This window comes from Prionailurus bengalensis, chromosome A2, assembly GCF_016509475.1.
Source record: "Prionailurus bengalensis isolate Pbe53 chromosome A2, Fcat_Pben_1.1_paternal_pri, whole genome shotgun sequence".
Taxonomy (NCBI): Eukaryota; Metazoa; Chordata; class Mammalia; order Carnivora; family Felidae; genus Prionailurus; species Prionailurus bengalensis.
In genome coordinates this window covers 134,514,573-134,540,771 of record NC_057348.1, presented here as the reverse complement: position 1 = coordinate 134,540,771, position 26,199 = coordinate 134,514,573, and the positions used below count along the sequence as shown (strand labels likewise).

Genomic DNA, 26,199 nt, shown 5'->3' with positions numbered 1-26,199 from the left:
AAGGAAAGGAGTGTCCAGCATAAAGCCACAGATGCAGATCTCCCACCTGTCTGGACAGGGGAGAAAGAGCCACAAAAGCAGCTGGTGCCCTTTCAACAGGTGGAAATGATTTAAATGATCACATTTTCAAAACCTATCAAGATAATACAAGAGAACACTAAAACAACAACAAACCCTTCCTGGAAAATTAGAATTTGCCTCTTTAGTACTTAAAAAGTCACAAATACAGTGGTGGTAGTGTTTTGCCTGAATGACCCCCCTGCCCCATAAGATATTGCTGTTGCTTCTTATCTGAATCTTCTGATCAATTAATAAATAGTTTTATTGTCTCACTGGGATTGAATTCAATCCTATAAGATATGACAATTTTATCTTAATAAATTCAGAATACATTGGAAAGTGCTTTTCCTTTTCTGAAACATTTCTCTTTGCTCTTTAAGTATGAGATCAGATAACATGTGTGAAACAAAATAATGGGTTTGCAATCCTGAAATCTCTCATATGTGGCAGTGCAAAGAATTTCAGCCACTGAACATCACGTACCTTGAAAAGCAGGTTAACTTACATTTATTGGAAAGTAAAACAATACACTAGTTGGGTTTTGTGTCCATAGTATTTAAGACAGATAAGAAATAGATGAATAATCTGTCTTATTTTTTGCAGTAAGAATGCTAACTGTCACGGTCTAGTGCAGCATGAAATCTTCCTAACAACTATGAACTGAAAAGGATTTATGGACTCAGCTGCACTACTTTCCTCCTAACCATACAGCCCAAGCCTCACTGACTTGTGCATGATGCAATGCAACCTTTTAAAAATCACCAACTACAGAAAGGTGGAGTTAGGAAAGGAGAGAGAGGAGGGAGATTTAAACACTGTCAGAGATTCTCTGGTTCCAGAAAATTCTAAGATATTTAGTCATTTTAAAACACCATTTTAATATGGCTTTCATGAGTCATAAAAGGAAGAACATTGGTCAAAATTAAATGTTCTACTTATACAGGTTCTCCATGTTCTGTATTTAAAACACCAGTTTGGCTACTTTTGAAGAAATGAAATTGGTGTAATTCAGTTGCATGTACACACGTGCAAACACACACACACACACACACACACACATCACATATACTCTTCTCATATCTCTTTCATGGAGTTGCTGAGTTCAGATTTCTAGTGTCTCAAATTGCCAAGGCTGTGTGTTTAAAAAAGTATAACATTGCATGTGGTTTTACAAATATACTAAACAATGACAACAGAAAGAGTGCATGTAGATTTAAGTTTGTTTTCTTACTATCTTCTAGTTTATTCCTGACTGATCAAACTAAATCTTAATAACTGTGTCTCACCTAACAGAAAATAATTTGGTTTAAAACCCAGTCACCCTGCACAAATCTTGCCCCAAACCGTAACTAAATGAAAACAGCCATGCACTTCGGCGGGGGGGGGGGGGGGGGGGGGGGGGCGGTTCTCGTTCTGACTTGCACACTTTGTTTACTTGGGCTTAGCACCAGGAGACCGAGACCTTTAACTTGAATCTTTCACAAGAATCATTTACTAAAGTTCAACTGTTCTATATGTGGACAGGGAAAATACATATCGGGTCCTCACCAGAAAATTATTTTCAAGCAAAATATATTTGGACCAAGACATTTAAAAAAATGCCATGATGATTTTCATAGTGCCAAACATATGCTTAAACAAGGCAGCAAAGAGCTAGAGAGCATGGCTACAATGTCAATTGAGTTCATCAGTAGAAGCTAAGTTTTCGAGGAGGCACTTTTGTTCAACTACATTTCCTTAATGTCTAGAAGAGTGCCTCCTTAATGTCTAGAAGAATGGTTTGTATTCAATAAATATTTTTGGAATGAAGTAACGAATGAAATGGCTCACAGAGTATAGATGTTAGTATAGTCATCAGCTGTACCTATACTGTTCTTCTAGGAACTTTGAGAGAGTTAGCTACCCATGAGTGTTCAATGACTACTTGCCTCCCATATTGTCCTGGGGGTAACCTCTAGTCTTTTGTTTTTAAGTTTATTTACTTTGAGAGAAAGAGAGAGAGAGACAGAGACAGAGAGAGAGAGAAAGAGAGCGAGCACGAGCGGGGGAGGGGAAGAGACAGAGGGAGAGAGAATCTGAAGCAGGCTCCGTGCTGTCAGCACAGACCCCCATGCAGGGCTCAATCCCCCAAACTGTGAGATCATGACCTGAGTGGAAATCAAGAGTTATGGTTACTTAACTGACTGAGCCACCAGGCACCCCGGTAACCTTCAGTCTTATGTGTGGTGAGACAAGGCCACCATCTATGCATCAGACAGGAAGAAACTTTCTGTCCTATCTGCTCCTGCATGGCTGGCATCCCTAGCTTGCATGGTTCAGCTTAAGGTTCTGGGTTATTCTATGAGCAGATCTCTGTGTGTGATGGAGGCTCATTTCTGGACACCTGGTAGATTAAGTAGGTGGTGAGGAAACCACTGAGTCAAATGAGTCAGGAGGGAAAAGTCCCAGGGTAAGGAAATGGGGAGCCATGCTGCTCACTAGCCACCATTCTTTTATTCACAAAGCACTAAAGGACAGCAACTGCTCAAGGAGAGAACTACTTAGGGAGTGTGAAGCAAGCACTTCAGGTACAGGTCTCATGGTGATGTGCCCAAATACCACCTTGAAGGAAAACCTTGGAGGGAGATGGTGTTTTCACTGGTGTCTCACAGCCAAATGAATAAACTGAGTTCGAAATTTTTTCATCAATGGGATTTATGTTTACCAAAAAACATACATGAGAGCTGACAGATTCCTACCTCATAGATTGTAGGCAGACAGATCTCTTGAGTCCATGTTCCACTGGGGCATTCCTCCAGTTGCACACATTTATCGTGGCACCAGCCACACTGCACAAAGGGAGGGGCAGAAAGACACTGACTGCAGGACTGGAAATGTTCACAGCCTAAGCCATTCAGTGGGATCTTTGTGATCTGTGAAGAAAAGTGTTGGAAAGAGCTTCCAGAGAGGTTTTTTATCGGTTTGTTAAATGAAAAGTAAATACCCCAAAGATATATGTAACTATAATCGTATAGAGTCTATTAGAGATAGCACCAATGTGTAAAAAACATGTAATATAATAATGGTTAAGTGATTTAAATCAAAAAACCAAATTCCTTCCTTTCTTCTATTGTTGGCACATATGTGATAAACATTACCATTACTGTCCAGGGAACATAAGTACTGTCATGCAATGTTAGAAGTTTTATTTAGTAGGGACATTCTGCTCTATCTGAAGTGTGATTTTAAAACATAAGAGAGTTTATTTATTTATTTAATTTTTTTTCAATGTTTATTTATTTTTGAGACAGAGAGAGACAGAGCATGAACAGGGGAGGGGCAGAGACAGAGGGAGACACAGAATCTGAAACAGGCTGCAGGCTCTGAGCAGTCAGCACAGAGCCCGACGCGGGGCTCGAACTCACGGGCCGTGAGATCATGACCTGAGCCGAAGTTGGACGCTTAACCGACCAAGCCACCCAGGCGCCCCTTAAAACATAAGAGAGTTTAATATAAGCTGCTGGAAAACACACTTGACCCCTGGGAAATTCTAAGTAAGTTTACACATCATTCAGCATCAAGATGCATCTCCTCTCAGGGAAGAGGGATTGCTGGCTGGTGTCAGGTTCCAATGTACATTTCAGGACTTACCAGCCTGCACTAGAGTCTGCCCTTAGGACTGTAATTCTCATTCTGCATGTTTGTTTTTCTCATTGAGAAATACAGGACAAAAGGAGTAGTACACATTACAAGGAGGACCTCCCTTTGGTCCAGTCTTCCTAAATAAAAATTTAACTTGGCTTCAGAAGATCTCTGGAATACTCAAGAAATAACCTGAGAAAGGAGAGGTGAATCCAAGACCAAAACAAAACTTAAAAAGGGTCATATGATACATGCTTTAAATATCCACTCAGGAAAAACTACAGCCCTGGAACCTCCCTGTGGGAACAGGGCTTACCTTCTTTCCAGTAACAACCAGTGTGTAGCCATTTTGGTTTAATGGGTGCTCCACAATTGCTTCTGAAGACACAGGGTGGGAATCCAGGCGAAAATTCACATGAGGTGTTGATGATCCTGATCGAGAAACCACAACCTGAGAAACAAAACACAAACACCCTTAGTCCAATGAGTTCAGTTTAAATATAAGTGGAAAATGTGGATGATAATGTTAATAACAGATTAGGAGAGCTTGTGGGTATCTGAAGTGAAGGCCCAACAGTTTATCTCATTGTAAATCAATACAACATCTCCTAATCTCCTGCTGTGAAGACAGTTCATCTGAACCCCCAAGACAGACTTTTGCATATGATCTTTTAACGGTTTATTGAGAAGGAGATCTTTCAGTCAATCAGCCAGCACATGCAGACAAATCCTCACAATTGTATGGGGAACTGGAAGAGCCAAAACTCTCTCCAAAACAGAAGATCTCACTTATGCTACAAGGATTTCAGATTATTTTTTAAATCTATCTTCCTTCCCCTCCTCACTGGGCAGCTTCCCTTGATGTAATGGAAAGGTTAGCAGACAGGGAGTCTGGAGACCCGAATCTAGTTCCAGCTTTGCTAACTCTTAAGCCATATTTATAGATCTTCTGAGATCAAAATAGGCCTTCAGGTACTTTAATGTCATTTTTATAAACCATCGTCCTATCAGATGTTATTTCTTGGATTATAAAGTTCTTCTTGGCCTGGTTTTACAATAAGGCCTGATGGTTTTAACAATGCCTTGGAAATGGAGTTTGAGGACTTGTGTCATTCTTGCTTTCAGGTATTTCTAATTTGGGATGTTTCTCAGGCTATATAATTACCATCTTCTCTACTGCAAGAACCCAGTAATAATGAAGTCCAGGGATAAAATCCAAATGACAATCTGAGATGAACACTCAGACTTCAGGAGTATTTAAGAGTGCTCAGAAGGGCACCTGGGTGGCTCAGTCGGTTAAGTGGCAGACTTCAGCTCAGGTCATGATCTCGCAGTTTGTGAGTTCAAGCCCCACTCCGGGGTCTGTGCTGACAGCTCAAAGCCTGGAGCCTGCTTTGGATTCTGTGTCTCCCTCTCTCTCTGACCCTCCCCCATTCACACTCTGTCTCTCTCTCAAAAAGAAATAAACATTAGAAAATAAAAAGAGTGGTCAGAAAGATTTTCATTCTTAATAGGCCGTGGATTTGCATCTACATGAGGTGCAGGAGGCTTATTGCATGCAGCTCTGGGCTTGAAACTGACTTTGTGAAATTGCCTGACATCCCAAATATCCTTTTTTGTTTCATTGAAAGTGTATTTATTTGTTGTGGGTATGAAATCACAGGACAAACATGGGCATCTGTGAGGTTATGATTAAATAACCATTCCCTCTACCTCACCTTTCTTATCTGTAAAATGGGAATGAAAATTAACTGCTTAGTACTCTAACAAACTCACATACAACATATAAATGTCCTAGAGAGCTAGCAGTAAATTTTTTCCTCAGCACAGGGAGTCAAGTAGCTTGAAACAATTTGGGAAGATTTCCAAAGTACCTAATTTGCTTCCAGAGAGTGGGTTGTTGATAGAGAAACTAACCAAATTCACATACAGTCATAAAAGTTAAACATCATGACATTTTTTTTCTAACACATGTTCTATTCCAAACATGCAATACTTTCAAAACATCTCCATTAAGCAGGGTGGCTATTTTTGCACAGAAGTAAATGATGGATCACAGGTCATTTGATCAGGATGGGAAAGGATGGGAACCGTTATTCCTAAATGTAGGCCAAATAGTTATTTGTGACTTTTGTAGCCAAAGTAAAAAGAAGTTTGATTACCAGTCTTACCTCCTGCTGGGTGCAGGTTACAAGCAGAATTATCAGGACATTAGACTTCTAGAGCCTCCATCCCAAATTATCCATATTTCAGTTATATAATTTTTCAATTTTGACTCACTTCTGGTGCTCACCACTTGTTTTTCCTATCTGTCAACCCTCATTTTTTTTTCCATATATCCCTGATTGTTGCCAATCACTTTCAACTACAAAGGTGAAAAAAAAAATCTTTCACACATGTCAAAAACAAAACAAAACCCCAGCCTCTCTTAATAACCAGACTCTGTTCTCTGCCTCATTCTGTGCTTTCCACTTCACTGAAGATTATTCATCCCCCTGAACTTCCTACGAATATTTCCATTTTGCCTCTCTTTGTCTTGTGCTTCCATTCTATTCAGACCTGCTATATAACAATCAACTCTTAGTACCCTTTTTTTCTCCTATGTTTTTTGCTCTCTTTAATATCATTTCCCACATCTATAATAAGCAATTCCTTCCTAATTACGAGGTCATCATCTTTGACTTTATCAAATATCTGAAGTCCATCCAAATGTTCATTTCCCAGAAAGGATTAACCTTTATCTCTCTTTTCATAAAGAAGCTCTTTGCACCTCTGGAACTGGAATTGATTTAGTGTATTCCCTAAGACTTCTTGTCTGGAGAGCACCATATATATGGTAACTGAGCCAGTCATTTTGCTAAGAGCTTTAAATGGACATTTTGTTTACTTCTCACAATAATCGTACAAGGTAGGTACTAATATTTTCCATAAAGAAAATAAGACAGAATTTTAGCTAGGAAGTACAAGAGTCAGGTTTCCAAGGAGCTTTATCTAATGCTAGAATCTGACTGCTTGACCTCTTCTTAAACACTCAACTGCTACACTCTTGGAGCACCAGAATAAATACCAATAAAAAGCTTCAACTCTGAGCTCTCAAGAGCCACTTGTGAGTCAAAGCATTAAAACAAATTTCCCAATATATTTGCCTTGCCAATCCTCCTTGTTTCAGCAATCTTGGCTGCACAAGTTAAGTGTGCCTAAGGAGAAAGACTCTACGTCTGAATAGTTTTTGATGGTACAGAGGAAATGTTATTTAGTAGAGCCAGTGAGCTCTACTTTTGAGCATGAGCTAGGATGAGTGGGGCTTCATACAGAAAATGAGATGAACCAGAGAAGATGGGAAGGCTGTGTGGAAAAGTGAGATACCTGGAATTTTAAGCAGAGGTCATATCACAGATGTAAATACCTTTTTGTTGATCATTAGCTCTTTCTCTACAGGTACACCTACTGCTGTAACATGCCAAGAACGCTTTTCTATCATTAATTTCTCACTTTATCTTATTGCTAGAATTCCAAATAATGGAATAACCACTTTAACTTCAAAATACCCCTGAAGCAATGCTTTTAAGAAATGAGAAGTTCCTTTTGGTCATCATGGAGATAGTTTTAAGGACAGAACTAAATCTGGCATTTAAATTTAATTCTTAGGACAAATCGCTTGGCAATCTTAGGGTAAGTATAAAATAGAAGAATGGCAATTATCTTTGAGTTTCTACTACGTTGACAACTAATTTTTAATGTTTATCTCAAAAAATACCCGCCTTTTTCTTTAATGCTCCTGAAAATATAAGACTAATATGTTTGGGTGTGAGGGACTAGGGAGGAATCTAAATGTACTTGATTGTTGTGGTTGTGATCTCAAATGATATGGGAGAAGACATGGGGAAGAAACATATGTACAAATAAAATAAAACCTTTGTGGTTAGGCTCCAAAATCCATAAACCTCAGTAAAATAATTCTGCATGATGTATCTTCAAATACGTAAGGGCCAGATTCCCTTACCCATGCACAGAGTTCTATTTATTTATTTATTTTAAAATCTTTATTTATTTATTTATTTTAAATCTTTACTGTTTATTTATTTTTCAGAAAAAGAGACAGAGTGTGAGCAGGGGAGGGGTACAGAGAGAGAGGGAGACACAGAATCTGAAGCAGACTCCAGGCTCTGAGCTGTCAGTACACAGCCTGATGTGGGGCTTGAACTTGTGAATTGCCAGATCATGACCTGAGCCGAAACTGGACACTTAACCAACTGAGCCACGCAGGTGCTAATAGAGCTTTATTTTTGATTAAACTGTTTCAAAATTTAATTTTCCTTAAGAATTATGAATACAATTCAACATGGGATATTTGTATGTCGCTTTCTCTTCATTTTTTTAAAGTGGACAGTTCAATGGTTTTTGGTATAGTCACAGGTTTGTGCAACCATCACCACAACCAATTTTGGAACATTGTCATTATCTCAAACAGAAACCCAACACCTCTTAGCTATCATCTTCTTTATCACACCCTCCAGTTTCTTGCAACCATGAATCTACCTTCTATCTCTATAGATTTCCCTATTCGGGACATTTAAATGAACTGAATCCTACAATATGTGATTTTTTTGTGACTGGTTTCTTTAACTTAGCATAATATTTTCAAGGTTCATTATGTTAGAACACGTATCAGTACTTCATTCCTTTTTATTGCTGAATAATATTCCATTATATGGATATTCCCTAAGGAATGTTTTATTTATGCATTTGCAGCTGATGGGACATTTGGGCTGTTTCCATTTTCGGCTATTGTGAATAATGCTACTATCAACATTCATATACAACTTCTTGTGAGAACATATATTTTCATTTCTCAGGTATATACTTAGGAGCAGAAATGTCAGATTTACAATAACTCTATATTTAACTTTTTGAAGAACTGCCATACCATTTTCCATAGGTGTGCACAATTCTACATTCCCACCAACAATGTATGAGGGTTTTAATTTTTCCACAACTTCACTGACATTTGTTATTTTCCATTTTCTTGATTATTTATAGCCAACCCATAGTTGTGTGAAGTCATCCTTCATTGTGATTTTGGTTTGCATTTCTCTGCCAAATGTGTGCTTAAATTAAGTAAAAGGCAAGCTTACTTCTCGAGATGTACAGTCTCCCATCCATTCCTCCTACCCAAGACTGAGAACCTGGGTATCACTTGCTTAGCCTCCCAACCTGTGTCCTAAATATCCCCTCAGGATAAGACTGGACTTCTGTACAACAAGGTCCTAGAGAGGCTGGAGATGGGAAAGGGGTAAAAAATGGAATAAAAGTGGATTTTCACTAGAAGAACAGAGTGGGAGATGCAGCACACTCCCTGGACCCTATTGCCTTTTTTTTAAAGTTTATTTTATTTTGAGAGAGAGAGAGCATGCACACAAGCAGGAGATGGGCAGAGAGAGAGAGAGAGAGAGAGAGAGAGAGAGAGAGAAAGAGAAAGAGAGAGAATCCCAAGCAGGTTCCACACTATCAGTGCAGAGCCTGATACAGGGCTTGAACTCACGAACAGTGAGATCATGACCTGAGCTGAAATCAAGAGTTGGACACTTAACCAACTGAGACATCCAGGCACCCTGGGCCCCACTGCTTTTTGAAGATCAAAGTAGAGCTCGCTTTGGCAGCACATATACTAATTGAGGATCAAAGTAAATTTTCCTTTTGTAAGAACAGAATATATACAGTTCAATTTCTAGGCAAATAGAACTGAATGGAACCTGTGATAGCATCTAGACTGATTTCTAATTTAAAAACAAAGAAAAATAGAGAACTTTTGTTAGGGAATGAGGAAAACTTCATTTGTCATGAAAGATGATGCAAATTGCTGGAGTTTGAAACTCAATGAGAAAAAAATGTGAATTGAAAGAAAAAAAATGTGAGAGGAGATGACACCATTAATAAACAGCCTGGGTTGTAACTGGGTGTGACCTTATGGATCTAGAGTGGGTCTGCTTTAACTGTAGTTCCCAACACAGGATTGGGCACATAGTAGGTCCTAAAGGTATATCTATTGCCTAAATATATGAATGGCCTGAAATAAGAAACTCACTTAAGTCTTGATGAAGGGGTAAGGTTTTTAGACGTTTCAGATATTTACATAACCTCCAACAGTTCAATTTGCATTTTCAACGTATGGCTTCTAATGCCTCTTGCGTCTTGCTTACTGCAACAGACTGAATGTTTGTGCCCACCTAAAATTCAGATGTTGAAATCTTAACCTCCAATGTGATGGTGTAAGTAGGTGGGGCCTTTGGGAGGCAATTAGGTCATTAGGACAGAGTCCTCACAAACCAGATTAGTGTCCTTATAAAAGGGACCTCAGAGAGCTCTCTTTCCCTCTTTCCACCATGTGAAGATACAGCAAGAACAGCCATTTATGAACCAGGAATCAGATTCTCACCAGAAACCAGATCTGCTGTATCTTGACCTGGAACTTCCTAGCCTCCTGAACTGTAAGAGATAAATATTTGCTGTTTAAGCCACCAGGTCTATGGGAAATTTGTTAAAGTAGCCTGAACTGGTTCAGACACCTGCTTTAGGTTTACTATCTTCTTCAGTATGTGAGAAGAATTGGTGTTTCTATAGCAAGAAATCAGATATGAAGAGTGGAACCATTTATTTCAATCAAGGTAAACATCTAGTTTTCTGGAATGGAAAAAAAAAAAACCCAACAAACAACAACAACACGAGAAACAGAAATTGCTGATTGGTGCTGACAGCTCAAGAAATAAAAGTCGTAAGACAAAGTACCAGGTGATAAGAGACGAATTAAATGAAGCTTTACTGTGTTCTTTCTTTCCTTTATTCTTTTTGGTAAATGGGCATGAGTGCTTCTACACCAACTTGATACTACAAAAGCCAGGTATACACAAACAGCACAATAATTTTCCTTATTGCTGCACTACTGATGTGGGTGTGTGTTTAAATTTTTTAAAATGAATCATTATGAGTTGAAATGAGTCAAAACCAGATTGAGACTTCTGCAAAAAAATATCAAGCAACTAAAAACCAAAAAGACTAGAAAATATAAAAAAAAATTAATCAGTACTTTCTTTTTTTAAAAAAAAATTTTTTTTAACGTTTATTTATTTTTGGGACAGAGAGAGACGACAGAGCATGAACGGGGGAGGGGCAGAGAGAGAGGGAGACACAGAATCGGAAACAGGCTCCAGGCTCCGAGCCATCAGCCCAGAGCCCGACGCGGGGCTCGAACTCACGGACCACAAGATCGTGACCTGGCTGAAGCCGGATGCTTAACCGACTGCGCCACCCAGGCGCCCCTAGTACTTTCAAATCAATACTCCAAATACAGTAATTGTAGGATCTGTCAATCTATACACAGAGTATATCTGTTTTTGAATTTTAGAAGTGATAAAAGTTAAAAAAAAAACTACTGATTCGTATACTTCATGTTTTAAAATGTGTTTCTACTCTGTCAATAAAGCACCCAAACAAGAAATCCTAGTTATTTCTTACTACCAAAAAACAAAACAAACAAAAGCTTACCATTTTCTCAGGGTTTCAAATATTTATGTTTTAATTTTCTATGCATATAATAGTGTATAAGATATATGTATTTCAAGAGCATGCATGAATTCATTTTAGGAGATATACATGCCCTAGGTTTAAATTTTAGTTATAGATAGAAGTCTGAAATTATTATTTATAATGGGTTCTTTTTCAAACAAAAGGAGTCTCACAATTCATGAATATATTTTCTCCTAAAGAAATATACCAAATCAGGGGCGCCTGGGTGGCTCAGTCAGTTAAGCACCTGATTCTTGATTTCATTTCAGGTAATGATCTCATGGTTTGTGGGATTAAGCCCTGCATTGGGCTCTGTACTGACAGCATGGAGCCTGCTTGGGATTCTTTATCTCCCTCTCTCTCTCCCCCTCCCCAGCTCGTGCTCTCTCTCAAAATAAATGAATAAACATTTAATAAAAAGAAATATACCAAATCTACCATTCTTTAGGGATATAATTAAATCAATGATGTACACATTAAAAACAAGGACAGATGATATTTTATCTGAGCATTTTATAAAGGAGACCAGTAAATCAACAATCCCTAAAGAGAAATGTTGTTTATTTGCCTGGGTCTCTGCTGGATGCTCATATCATTCATTTGTTATTCTAAAATAACAGTAATCCCAAAGATAATGTATGCTACAGGCTTCCAACAAAAAGCATTGACATACCATGATGGTGGTACAGGAACTGAAAGAATTTGAAGACAGGATGTCAATAGATGAATTGATTCTTCTTACTGGAAGTGTGTAATTATTTTTAAGTTTACTGATTACTAACATAATCCTTTAAGTAATGATCATAAGTAATGATCACAAGCAAAGTATGTCTTTTTAGGTGATCCCTCTGTCTTTTTAACTTTCTTGCTTATGATCCAACTAGTCCAGTTAAGAGGCACAAGAGAATAGGGGTGATGAGTGGGAACAGCCTCATAGAATCAGGGAGAGGGGAAAAGGGGATGGGAGAAGAGCAAGGATGATGCCAAAGAACCCAGGGACAGCTGTGACAGTGCCCAGGCAGTGGCCACGGTATACAGACAAGGTAGCTGCCCAGTGAATGTTTGTGGAACTGAACTTATAAAGTATTGAAAGTGCCTTCCTCCCCCCAACCCACCCGATATACTCACTCTCTCTGGCCTGACAGTCAGGCACAAATATTTTAATAGCAATGCCTTGCATCTAGAGATTAAAGGCCTTATATGAGAGCTTTAAAAAAATTATATATATATATCAAGCAAGCATTATTTTTGCAAGCTGATTAGATGAGGAGCTCAGAAGGGGAGACGTGGGCAATCCCTGTGAATAGTCCTGTGATCTTCATGAGTAACGGTCCTCCCTCTCCCACGTAGCCCTGCACATTGTGCTAATGTTCTCAAGCCTTGTTCTTTTCAACATCCCTTCCCCATCTAAAATTTGTAAGAAGCCCCATTCTCCCTGTTCACTTATACTATCTTGAATAATACTTATCATACTATTTTACTTCTAAGTATCCCAAGAGGGTGATCACACAAATAAAAACTGTTTTAGAAATTTGTATCTATGTTGAATTGGTGCTACAGAAAGACTCTAATACATGTGCACATCAGTATATTTAGATATATCTGCACCTGTATGAGATAAGTTACACATGTTTAAATGTTAGAAACATGTCAAACATGTCCTCTCTTCCATACATATAATATTGTTAGCTAAACAATATAATTCTTTCTAACCAAATAACCACTGTGAAATACCTGATTCACTTTGCACCCAACAGCTGGGGCTGAAGCTTGTATTCCCAGCCAGAGCTGAACATAAGCACAATAGGAAAGGCAGAAACAGCTGCAAATTCATGAGAGAAAACATTTGCAAAGCAACTCTGCCTTTAGGCTTCAGGATAGGAAGGAAGTAAAAGTCATTTTTCTGTTCCTTTTCATATATGGCACTTGCCTTTGGAAAAAAAATTATGTCCATTCTATTTTATAACAGAAACTCCACAGTATTACTAAAACACAAGTTGTAGGAAAATTAGGCCTGGCCAGAGATTTAGCACTTTAACGCAGTCAAAACATTTACATAACTTGGTCCGCAGTTACTCCTTGGCTAGCTTAAGCTAGAAGTTCCCTAGGTCTTTGCTGCCACTGGACTCCTCCCCCAACATTATTTGCTGTAAACAAACTGGATTTCAGTGATGTTGACTGTTTGATCCTTCAAATGCTTTAGGTTTATTTACATAAAATTTAAGGGACTGGAATTCTCTTGGACAAGTGTCAGAGAAATGAATCCTATATGTGGGTCTCAATAGCCCTTTGTCTGTATGTCTTTGTCTTGCTGTCTTGATATCAGGTACGTGTTCTTATCTCCCATACTAAAATTTTAGTTCCTTAAAGGCAGGTTCTGTGTCACTGCTTCCTTTGCTTCACTTATTTGCCTAGTAGAGCAAAGTTAGTAAGTTCTCAGTGGATATCTGATGAATTAAGAACCACACGGTTTAAAAAAAATCAGTGATATCAGCACTTTCCATAAAATAAGTATCTACTTACTTATTTTCCTCTTTAATGTTTTGGATGCACAGATAATGGGGATAATATTGCTTCTTTTATGAAAATGCTGGGAGATAAGAATAAAACACGTGTCACAGCATTTCTGTCACAATGAGACTGATGTATGACATATCACTTAGGTGGTAAAATCTGTCACACAGCAGAATTTACTCAGTTATTAAAGTGATCTATCTAAAAATGGGATTTTATTAGAACTTTAGAATCTGGAAATAGGCCAGGAACCTTTTGATGTAAAAAAGTATCAGACCTAAAGTGACTATAGAAAGCTTATTAATATGAAACTGGATGAATGAGGTAATAAACAATTCAGAACAAAAAGAAAGAAAAAAATAAAGATAACAAATCAACATAGTGAACACCTTAGGAATTCAACAGATGCAAGATTCTTTCATCCTCCTTCAATTTTTTTTTGGAATTCTGCACAATAATATCAGTGTCAAATAAAAACACATTTAAACACAGAATTACATATTTTACAAGGATAATAGATATGACCATAACTCAAATACTTCAGAGTGCATGCAGAAGGGGACTGAGATTACACTCTTCAGATTTTGAGGAGTTAAGACAGAACTAACTGATCTGAGGTGGGTAAATAAGAACACTGGGCTGAGAGAAAGGGGAGGGGAGAAAAAGTATAGTAATTAGAAGCAGTGGGAGGAGGGGAGACCAAGTGTGGAAACATTTAGATAAGGGGATCTATATGATTAGTTTTGAGCTAGGAAGGTTTTATTTACATTTTATGACTTTGAAAAAATTCCAATATATCCAACTAGTGTAAGAAAAACATGATTTAAAATATGGCAATGACCGATATCCATACCACTATAAACACAATGGTAATTTTAAAAGATATATTTTGTAAAAGAATACAGATAGAAGATGTACAGATGGGCAAGTCATAGGAAAACATCATTGTCCTCAATTGGCTTACCAGAAGTCACTGTCTGATTAGGATGTTAATTACATCAGATTATTATGAAATAAGAATCTCTCTTTAGAAGAAATTTCTACTCTTTGTAAAAAGTCAACATTTCCATAGATACCCTGGTCATTCTGCATTAATCAAGATCCTACTAAGAACTCATGTTGAAAGCACTACTCAATTACTATTAAAGAAAACAGATTCAACACAAGAGCATTTTAATTTCTGCAAAGTGCTATGATTCTTGCATTCTGGAAACACAATAATTGCAAGTCTGAAATGTGAATTTTCACTTATAGAAATACTGTTGCTATCCATTAAAATCATTTATTAATAAAGTCCAGATTTTTCTCCCCCCAGTATATGAACTTCTTTGTGTTTGACCCCATCCTTTTGCAGAATCAGGAGAGCTGGAGTTACAATGGGATCCTGATGATAACGTCCCTTCCTAACTCCTGCCAATATTTCTCAATGATGTGAATGTTTCTTCTCATGGAGACACACGGTTCACACAATAGCTCTCCTTTGATCCGTAGCTTCCCTTGAAATAGGAAAACATCGCCTGGAAGTGCTTTAATTGTTTCATTTTATTTTCCAATCATGTGACAGAAATCATGAATGGAAAAAAAAAAAACAACAGCAAACAAAATTCTAAACCATTCTGGGCAAGAAAATTAAAGCAACCACATTTAAACTGAAAGCTTCAAGAACTTAACAAAAAAACAGGCTATACACTTCATAAAGAGTGGACCAGGCTTCATTGTCTGGCTTTCAGTCTGTGTCTCTAGCTTTTACTGTAATTTTCACTTTACAATATCTGTAAATACCTTCTGTAAAAACAAAACCAAACTAATTGAACAATACCAAGTAAAACAGCCACAGCCACTCTCAGAAAACATTTACCTGCATAAAGCGACCCTCTGACGTCCCAAGATTAGCAATGGTGAGGTCTCCTTTAATGAAGGTGGATATAGATGTTAAGAGGACTTGGTTGAATTGGCCCATGAATAAGTCAACTCGCTGCAAAGCTGTGGTAAACTCCGTTCGATATTCATCACTGCGCACTTCACAGCCTGATGAATTTCTCAAAAGTGTCTGGAATAAAATATGGTCATAGAATTAATGTGAGTCAGATGCGAACAAGCTGGTAAGAAACTTTTCAGTGTGTCTTTTCAGAGCTCAGAGTAGAATAGCAAGGACAACCATGCAAATAAACAAAGAGCCCCAGACAGGCAGAAATTATTCTAGTGACCTACATGGCTCCAGTACTGGTAGGTGCTGCTATGTGTATCTAGACTTTAACTGGGGTAAACCTTACTATCACACTTTGCACCATGGTTGAATATGTACATACATAAAAATGGAACTTAGTGGTGCTAATAAAAGAAAAACAAAACTATAGATGTCCCAGTCCTGGGCATAAAGGTATTGCTTCTAGCCTGGGTGGCTCAGTTGGTTAAGTGTCCGACTTCAGCTCAGATCATGTTCTCACGGTTTGTGGGTTCAAGCCCCGCGTCAGGCTCTGTGCTGAACGCTCAGAGTCTGGAGCCTACTTTGGATCCTGTGTCTCCATCTCTCTCTGTCCTTCCCCAGCTCAGACTCTGTCTCTCTCAAAAATAAATAAATATTAAAAAAATAAAAAGGCAGTGCTTCTAGCAGGCAAGTCCAATGAGATGGATTTCAACTGGAATAATAATAAATGTTAGAGTCATACATAATACATTATATATTTTAAAATACAATTTTAAAATAAAATTTAAAATGTGTACCTTTGTGTGCAGTGAGGTGGTCGGGGGGTGGTGGCTGATAGATAATTCACCAGGAGGCAGCGGAACACAGACCCCAGACTCAAGTTCTGCATCAAATCCTAGTCTGTCATGCTTATTTACCTTACACAGACCCTATAGCCTCTATGTGTTTGTGAAATTCAGGTTATTCATTTCAGTCTCCCAGGAAAATCAAAAGACTTATAGAAATGTACCTACCTTGCATAGCTGTTATAAAAGTTAAATGAGCTAATTTACAGACAACTTTTACCATAGAACCCAGCACCCAGAAAATCCCACTGAAGTATTTGTCATTATTATGGTGAAAGGCTCAAAAAAATGTAGAAACCATACATCAAATGCTGCAATAGTTAACTTACTAAAAGGCAATTACCACTCAATCAGGTATTTATCTTTTAGGCTCAAGTGCAAAATTTTAAAAATATTGTTCAATTATATATGTCAGTTAAGCACTGTGGATCCCTTCCTTCACCTTGACACTTCAGTGTCCTGATTTTCCTTCTACTTCTTACACTGCAACATTTGGTCTCTGGTGTAGGGCCATCTACGTCAGGGTTTCTCAAAGATCCATCCTAAGGCTGCTCCTCTCCTCACTCTTCACACTCTCTGTAGGCAACCTCTGTCTCTCCCATGATGTCTATTGCCATTTAGCTGACACACATTTGTACCTCCACCCTATCCTCTCCTCTGAGCTGACCATGCATATATCAAATTGCCTATGAAATACACACTCAGATGTCTCCAAGACCTCAGGTTCAACACAATCAAAGTAGAAACCATCATTTTCCCTCATGCCTGATCTGATGATACCACACACCCTAGTGGATGGTTCTATCATTCCTCCAGATGCACAAGTCATAAATCTAGGTGTCATCTCTGATTCCTCCCCATGTACAGTCGATCACTTATTTTCATCAGTTGCAGTTTCTAAATATCTCCTGGATCCATCCAGTTTTCTCTGCCTCCATACTTCAACCCTTATTCAAGCTATGCCCTCCCTTTCCTGAACTACTACAATGGCTTCCAAATTGGACCTGCCACATCTGATCTCACCCAATCTCTTTCCAGGTCCATTCTCTACACTGCAGCCAGATTTTTTCCCCCCATAAAACACAAATCTCATCATATCACTCTGTTTAAAACACTGAATGTCCCCCTACTGTTCTTAGGATAAAAGACAAAAATTTTAACATGGTCTGATGAGCCCTTCATCATCTGGATCCTACTGAACTTTCCAGAATTATTCTCATTGTGTTCTCCTTTGCACTCTGTACTCCAGGGAGCCGGCCTTTGGTCAGTTCTCCAAATATGCCATATGTCCTCTCATTACAGGGCCTTTGCACATATTGTTCCCTCTTCCTGGAGTGATCCTTCCACCTTCATTCATTTTATTAACTGCTATGCCTCCTTCAGATCTTAGTGCGTCATCATTTCCTTAGGAGGCCTATCCTGACCTTAATATCTAGGTCAAATGCTTCTATTACAGACTGTCATAATACATTTTACCTATTTGTCATAGCACTCACAGCTGTAACTATTTGCTTGTGGATTATGACTGAAGTCCCTGCCATCAGAGACTCTGCTTGTTCACCAAGGTATTGCTAGTAGTAGATGAAATATCACACAGAGATCTTTAATAAATATTAAGTGAATGAATGAGTAAATGAATCAATTATAAGTAGAGAGGGAATGAGTGTGGAGACGTAAACTAATATTACTAAAGCTTTTTTTTTCTTTCAGTAATAGGTACAGGAAAGAGTTTATAAGAAATGAATAGAGATAAACATTAGAAAAAAAAAGCTAAAAAAAAACAAGGCTGGGTGCCTGGGTGGCTTAGTCGGTTAAGTATCCGACTTCGGCTCAGGTCATGATCTCATGGTCTGTGAGTTCGAGCCCTGCAACCGGCTCTGTGCTAGCAGCTCAGGCCCTGGAGCCTGCTTCAGATTCTGTCTCCCTCCCTCTCTCTCTCTCTACCCCTCCCCCACTCATGCTCTGTCTCTGTCTCTCAAAAATGAATAAACGTTAAAAAAAATTAAAAAACGTTAAAAAAATTAAAAAAGTTAAAAAAATTAAAAAAAAAAAGAGAAATGAATAGAGTGTCTGGCTCCTGACTGTACTGATAAGACATCTGGGAATTAGTAAATGGAGGGCAGATAACAGGAAGCAGGAGGATAAACAAGGAAAATGAAGTCTAACTTGTTAGAAAAAGAGAAAAAGTTCATTTTTACAGATTTTTGTATGTAGTTTCAAGTTAAGGAAAATTATTTGAAGATCAGGAATTCTCTATTATTGTCCTATTATATTTATAATAATTAGAAAGCTGTCAGAGTAGATTTCAGACCAACTTAGTGTTTAAGAACAAAGTGAAATAAAAAATTCAGTTATCCTTATGCAAAATAGCCTTACTCCTCAATGTCAAATTTCTGTCAGTCATACGGAATACTGAGTTCTTACATCTATTAACTTTTATGGTTAAAAATAATCTACAATGCTGTTTTATATAGCAACAAATATTTCTTCATTTTAAGTGGCAATAAATTAGCAAACAAAGAGTCTCAGAGATGCAAAACCTGCTGACTCTTATAATTAATGAAATGTACTGGTTCTAGACATTTATTTTGATATATTAATGAGTACTATTTCACTATTTAATTAGAAGCTTTTCTTCACTAAAGTACTATAGATTGCTCTGAGGAATAGCAGATAACTGAGACATACCAGCAATTCAATAGTAACCGATTAATTGGTAATTAAGTTTCCATTGGTGATCAATCATCCATTTTGCAGATATAGTCAGAACCAAGGGACACTGCTTAAAGAAGCAAAGACTAGTTTTAAATCAAAGAGCATTTCAAGTATTCCATTTCAGAAGTGACTGCTCTTCAGGGTCAGTATCTGTGGTTGTTTTGTTCCTTTTCTTGCTTGTTCTTACTTTTTTTCTATGTCTAGACGGCATCCTGGGAACGTAAAGCCTCGAATTTGACCTAGTGGAGATATGATGGATTCATTGGAATATGAAAACAATTTGCTGCATGTGGAGTAGAGTCTTAGATTGTAAACTAGTAGCAGGCTTCTACCAACAAGAGGCCCTAAACGGTCTCATTCATCTTTTATCATCCCGCCCTGTATTGTGCCCAGCACACAGTAGGCATTTAATAATAGCTTCCTTAAAAATTAATGCATCTGCAAGGTACCCAGAGATAAGTCCATCTGCCTACCCAGCTTGCTTTGTTGTCTGCTTGCTGAACTGGGCCAGTGGGAGAACGGAAGTGAGATGGGCCTCGGAGTGTCTGCAAACCTGCAAGAAGTCCTCAATCTTTTTTAAATGGAGGGAAAGTAACACAACCAGAACTCTGAATTGTATGTCTGTTTCCTCACATGTAAGGCATAAATGTAGAACTCTGCACCTGACTCAATTCACATTTATGTATATTCACGTATATTTACACTTTTAGATTTCTCCTTTAGGAAATAGTAAGGTCTCTAAATGGTACCTCCTCAAGGACTGACTGTATTATGTCTCTACCCCCTCCCCCAAATAAATTCCTAAGTATAAAAACATTGCACAATGCTGGAATAGGATCTACAGAACTCCTTGATCTTGAAAAATTATGTAATTTGGAGCTAAAAAGCAAATATCATGTCAGATCCAAATGACATTCAGATTTTATAAATCACAGATTCCTAACCTTTTTCTTTTTCATTTTTCTCCATAGCAGAGATCTGCAGGAAAGGACTGGGGCCACAAGCTTCTAGGAGAAAGTAACATTCCAGCATTCACTGCAGGAGAGGGGACTACTCCTTGTCTCTTCCTTCTGAGAAACTTGACAAACTCAATGATTGGGGTCAGGGTGGCAGGAACTAGCTTACAGAGCCCCATGTTGTCTTTGAGTTTGAACAGAATTTTAACTCTCAGGGAACCCTGGTTTAAGCTCTCAGCATTGCAAATGTAGGAAAATGCTCTCTACTCATAAATCTGTCTGAGTCACTATGTGCCTTAAAGGAAATGTATTTGCTGCTCATTTGTGCAGGGAAGATGGGGAGGCTTCTTCTCACAACTTTACATACAGTTCCTGGGTACAGCATTTGGAGTGATTGGGTGGAGATTGGGAGACCTACAGATCTACTTCCAGGGGTCTCCTTGCCACTCGTGTTTCCCTCAAAGCCAAGAGGCCCTGTGCTTTGGGGTAAAACTGAGCATAGCTTGTGGAAGGCAGTTCTCTAGTAAAAGCTGCTTTGGGGCACCAAGGAAGAGTCTACAAAGGTTTCAGCCCAGCACTAGTTGGGGAGTCAGACTAACTCTCTTTTTGGTAACAAAGGAAGGAAGGAGGAAGAAAGGAAGGGACGGGGGATATCTGTCTTTACCCTGCACCTACCTACACTGTGCCAGGCACTGAGTTGGGCATTTTTACGTGCAAGCAGATGCACAGCCCTGTAAGGTTTTCAGTTTTCAGGAGCAGGAGACTCAGAGCAGCCAAGGGTGCGGCCACAGTGGCCGATTCACGCTGGAACTGGCATCAGAACTGAAACAGTCATTAGAATTCAGTTCTCTGTGATTCTCAACCTCATGAATTTCTTCTGCTACTGTTTACTATTCTGGGCAAAGTTGCAAGAATTGCACAATTACAAAAATGGAAAGGGCCTTAGAGACCATCTTACCCCAGCTCCTCATTTTAAATATGAGAAACTCAAAGTCAGGGAAATTGTACCTCTCAAAAAGTTGGAATCATTCAACAAAAGTTATCAATCAGCATGTAAAAAACCTACAACCCTTCAAAGTAGGAAATGTGGATTCACTCACGCCTGATTGCTTTTCTGAGAGAAAGGCTGGAATTAATTATTTTTTTCTGGATAGTGGCATAAAGATGACCACTAGCATTTTGGGCTGTTCTAATCAGCTTGGCTCTCAAATCTTCCTCTCTATTGCCTATTTTGGTTTATGAACATTAACATGTTTCCACCCAGGTAATTCTAAAATTTCAGTCATCACCAACGCCTCTCTCTTGAGCATTTCTCACATCCAACTAGTTGCTCAATTCCTCTGACCTCTGGCTACAGCCCTCCAGCCACTCCTGCACCCCTGCCCTAGGCTAGTGTTTCCTCATTGGCCTTCCTGTCCTCCATCTCATCTGCCTTGAAGCAGTTATGAGCTGTCACTCTCTTCTTCAAAACCTTAGTTGCTTCCCAAAGGATTGCAGGAAAAGCCTGCACTCCCTACTATGGTATCCACACCTGCCTTAGTTTGTTCTTAAGTCTTTTTTCCATTAAAGTGAAACGTCAAGTGACATCTAGGACACCAAATGAATCTAAGAGTGGCTATCCTGACACAAGACCCTTCCCATTCTTGGATTCTTGCATTTGCTTCAGCAGCTGATGTCTCAGCTTCTGCTAGTCAGTGATACCTACTGCTTGGCCATGTGAACCTAAAGCCTGGCTCTTTTCTAAAGTCTCTCCTTGCGAAGTCTGTTGAAGGACAGAAGTTATGTTTTAGTGGACTGGGAGGGAGATAGTGACAAAGAATAAGATGGACAGTATATGGGTATAAGTAGATACCATAAAGCTTGAGATATCTGAGTCAAGAGGGAAAAAGAAACAGGAAAAAAAATTCACTTAATACATTGTTTAGGCATATACACACATGTAGTGCAACTAATGACAAGGAAAAGACAATTCGCAATCATTGTTTACCTACTTTTCTGGGAAGGAGAGGGATATGACTGGGGTGGGACATACAGGGGACTTAGAGGCTTTGGTGATATTCTCTTTTTTAAGCCTGGTGGTAGAGAACTCAGTATTTGTTTTACTGCACACATGCACACACGCGCGCGCGCACACACACACACACACACACACACACAACACACACACATAAAGAGAACATGAGTCTTTTGCATATATGAATATAACAAAAATAAATTTTAAATGAATTACCAATGAATTCATTTAATTGGTAATTTAATTCATTGGAATTACCAATGAATAAATGCGAAGTGAAAAAGTGGAGACAGCCTACTACAAACTCTCCCACCCCAATTTTCTGACATCCTAAGCAGATTTGAAACATTCTCATGGCTTTTGTCATCTCACAGGAGCTCACAGTAATGTTAAATATCATCTGCATAGTAGGTTATGGTTTTCCAAGTACATTATCTCATCTGATCCTCTTAGTAGGTCTGTAAATTGGATTTGTTATGATCATTACATTTCTACAGATGAAGAAACTAAAGTTTACAGAGTTGTCAGTAAATATCAGAGCTTGAACCCTAGCTGTTGATTTCAAATCCAAATCCAACTGCATCATACTCCTTACTTATAGGCTCCTACAGTATTTCTGAGACAAACTCACATTCTAGGGATGGTCTAAGGACACTGAAAAAGAATGTGCATGCCTACAGCACAGGACTGGTTCTACCCAGCTGGATTTGATGAGTTGCATGACCTTAGGCAAATAGCTTGATCTCTCTGAGTCTGAGCTTTACTTTACTGATATAAAAAACATTTGTCCAGAGTGTTTATAATGCCTCAGACACTGTTCTAAGCACTTTCCAAATATTAATTCATAACAATCCTAGGAGGAAACTGAGGCACTGCATGGTCAAAAGACCAGCAGCTGCAGGGCAAGGATTAAACTTAGGTCACACAGCAGCAGTGTCTTCACCCCCTACCTAGGTTTGTCTGTAAAGGAAGGGGTTGAGGGAATTAATCCAAAGTTCTCTTCTGGCTCTACCATGCTGTGGGTCTGTGGATGGCTTTCCAAAGCTTCCTCTAGGCTTGGAATTACCAAGCTGCCATTGGCCTGCTGCTGGAACAAAGGACTGCTCAGGATATTTAGGATGTCATGAGTAAACAGTCACCCAATCATCTTAGGCTACTCCAACACATGAAAAGATTCTGGATACATATGCCCATTTTTTAAGAAGTTTGAAAAGCATTTACTTGCTCAAGGTTCATCCTTTTCTAAAATAATAATATGAAATCCACTCTGAGAACCAATGGTAAACATCCTGTTCTGCTTTAAAAAAAAAAAAAAACTTATTACAAACCTGCTTCCTTAACTCAAGGGCTTATATACTGTCATAGGGTTAAATATTAGGAACCACTCTACAATTTGTAAGTCTTGAAACAATAATTTATTCTTTCTTTACCTTTTCATGAATACTTGGCCAAATGTTTTTTTTACCTGACTCAGACGTATACTATTTTTTTTATAAAATGAACACTGAAGTGCTATATACCTCAGTGTATTTGATTCAAACTGTTTTCCCTAACTAACATTATGATGCATGCAGTGAATATGCAATTACATTTAATTCTGTATAATTAAGGATGTGATATACTTAAAATAGAGATTCCTTTAATTCATCTATAGGACAGATTTAGCTCATCTATAGATAATTTAAATCAGTCTTGTGGCTAGATTTAAAAAAACGTACTATTTTATAAAATCTTTGCCAGTTCACTCATACCAGCCCTCTCTCCTTCTTGTACATGATGAAACTAACGGAAGCATTTTAATATAAATTTTATTCATAATCATCTTTTAAAAAAAATTTTTTTAAGGTTTATTCATTTTTGAGAGACAGAGAGAGACAGAGCATGAGTGGAGAAGGGGCAGAGAGAGGGAGACACAGAATCTGAAACAGGCTCCAGGCTCTGAGCTGTCAGCACAGAGCCCAATGCAGGGCTTGAACTCAAACTGCGAGATCCTGACCTGAGGCGAAGTCGGATGCTCAACCAACTGAGTCACCCAGGCGCCTAATAATCACCTTTTCTACAAATTCTATTGACATATAATAGTGGTTTTCTGGGGGATATGTATTTCAGAATAGATAGTCCCTCTTTGCGTAGAACTTTTCATATAGCTGGTTAAATACTCAACTGCTTTAATTTCAGGAATTCCACATAACTTATTTCTCTAAATTTCATTCATGTTCTCTCTTCTGTTTATTCATCTTCTCTCCTTCTGTTCTCTCTTCTGTGGGACTGGGAAGGAGGTGCTGTGGACTGCAGGCAGAGGCACAGAGCTTTGAACTTCAGTGTCTGCTTATGTTGCTTTCAGACATATTTAAATTCTATGAGTCTGTACTCAAATATCTAAGATGTCAACATGAAGCCTGATTGTCTGTAAAATGCAGAAAAGTCAGCTCTCTGCCAGAGCAGGACCTTTTCTTTGGGGTCCTTAATGCAAGGCCAGACTGTTAGGGTGGTGTGGTTGAACGTTAAGAATGTGACCGTTTTGTGCTACAAAGATAACTCAACTTCATGTTGTGCTCAGCCACAGTTTTAAAAGAAAGATGCTTCCTTAATACTTGTGCTGCCACAAACTCCCCTTGATGAAGTAATCCTACTGCACTGCTTCAACAGCCATGGAGTTCATTACAACCAGAGACCTCAAGCAGGGGAGCAAAGCTGGGGGGGGGGGCAGTTAAAGAAGAGCTGATTTGTCTCCAGGAAGGGAGAAAGGGCATCATCTCTGGCCCTGTGTGTTCAGATGGCCCTGAATGCAATACAACCATGCATCTGGCCAACAGGCTGCTGGCTCGACAGTAGTGATTCACGAGGTGATGGAGGCTGCCTCGTGGATGATCTAACTTCACACACCCAGCGGCATTCTCTCTTCTGAGGACTAGCCCTGTCTCTGCAACTGCCTTTAGGCCAAGTTTGAATGTGCCATTAATGACATTTGAACTCACTGCTTTTCTTTCCAAACTAATTCCCTCTTCTGGCTTCCTATTTCTATATGGCATCAATAGCCACCCTCTCCCTTCAGGACGTCTCAGTCATCTTTGACTTTTCCTTTTATTTTATTGTTTACATCCATCTATCAATTCTTAAAAATGTTTCTATAGAGTTAAAGGAAATCTCTCACTTGGTGTCCCACAATCTAATTTCCTTGATTCCAGAATGTCTTTGTTCAATTCCACTTTCATAACTTTTTAGAGTAAGGTTCCCCAAACACCTTCTTAGTCATATCCAGTGGTAACCACCCTAGCCTAGTGGAGAAGAGCATGGGCTCAGGAGTGGCCTTGCCCTTACCTGCTGTGCAAACTTAGAGAGAATACTTAGATCACCAAGCCTCACTTCTTCACTGGTAAAATGGAAAAATGCACATCTATCTAACAGAATTGCTTTGAGGTTTAAGTGAAATGAGTCGTGCCAGAGGCAGACACACAAAATAACTAATAATGCAAAGCACAAAGAACATCACTGATAGATACATTCTGAAAACACTGGTACAGGTGGTAATGCTAGAAGATTAGGAAAAAGATAAGATCAAGTATGGGCTTAAACAGCTTTGCTCATGGCAGAGGCCAAAGCTGACACAGGTCTTGACAGAAGGTGGATTAGTGAAGAGGGAAGAAATATTTGGAGCAGAATGTATTTTATGTACATGTGTATACACATGTATAAAAATGCATTTACATATAAATGAAATAAAAACATATCCACCTTCCTCTCGAGGTATCCCCAGGATTCAAAAGACTCTGAATTCTAATATGATAGGGGTTCTGGAATTCTACGTGTTAAAATGTTTCCTTCTTTATCATCATTTCCCAAGGTGAATCAGATCTAAAACAGACCAAGTCCATGTGGTTTGGCTTAGCAGCCTTCATACCTCACTTCAGTCACAGCCAGGAGTGACAGAATGATTCATAAAGAAAGCTGTTCCAAGTGAAGCAAATTTTAATGCTTAGTGTA

The 26,199-nt window shown here is 38.6% G+C and overlaps 1 protein-coding gene across 1 annotated transcript in view; it reads right to left on the bottom strand.

Annotated features, from left to right (window-relative positions):
• The window catches only part of MET (MET proto-oncogene, receptor tyrosine kinase), a 113,752-nt gene that overhangs the window by 43,843 nt on the left and 43,710 nt on the right, over window positions 1-26,199 (bottom strand). Inside the window, exons 3-5 of the mRNA XM_043589318.1 lie at window positions 15,617-15,808; window positions 3,998-4,132; window positions 2,799-2,972 (exon numbers count right to left, since the gene is read on the bottom strand). Of these exons, the coding sequence (XP_043445253.1) occupies window positions 2,799-2,972; window positions 3,998-4,132; window positions 15,617-15,808 (501 nt within the window). The remainder of the gene's footprint in view (window positions 1-2,798; window positions 2,973-3,997; window positions 4,133-15,616; window positions 15,809-26,199) is intronic.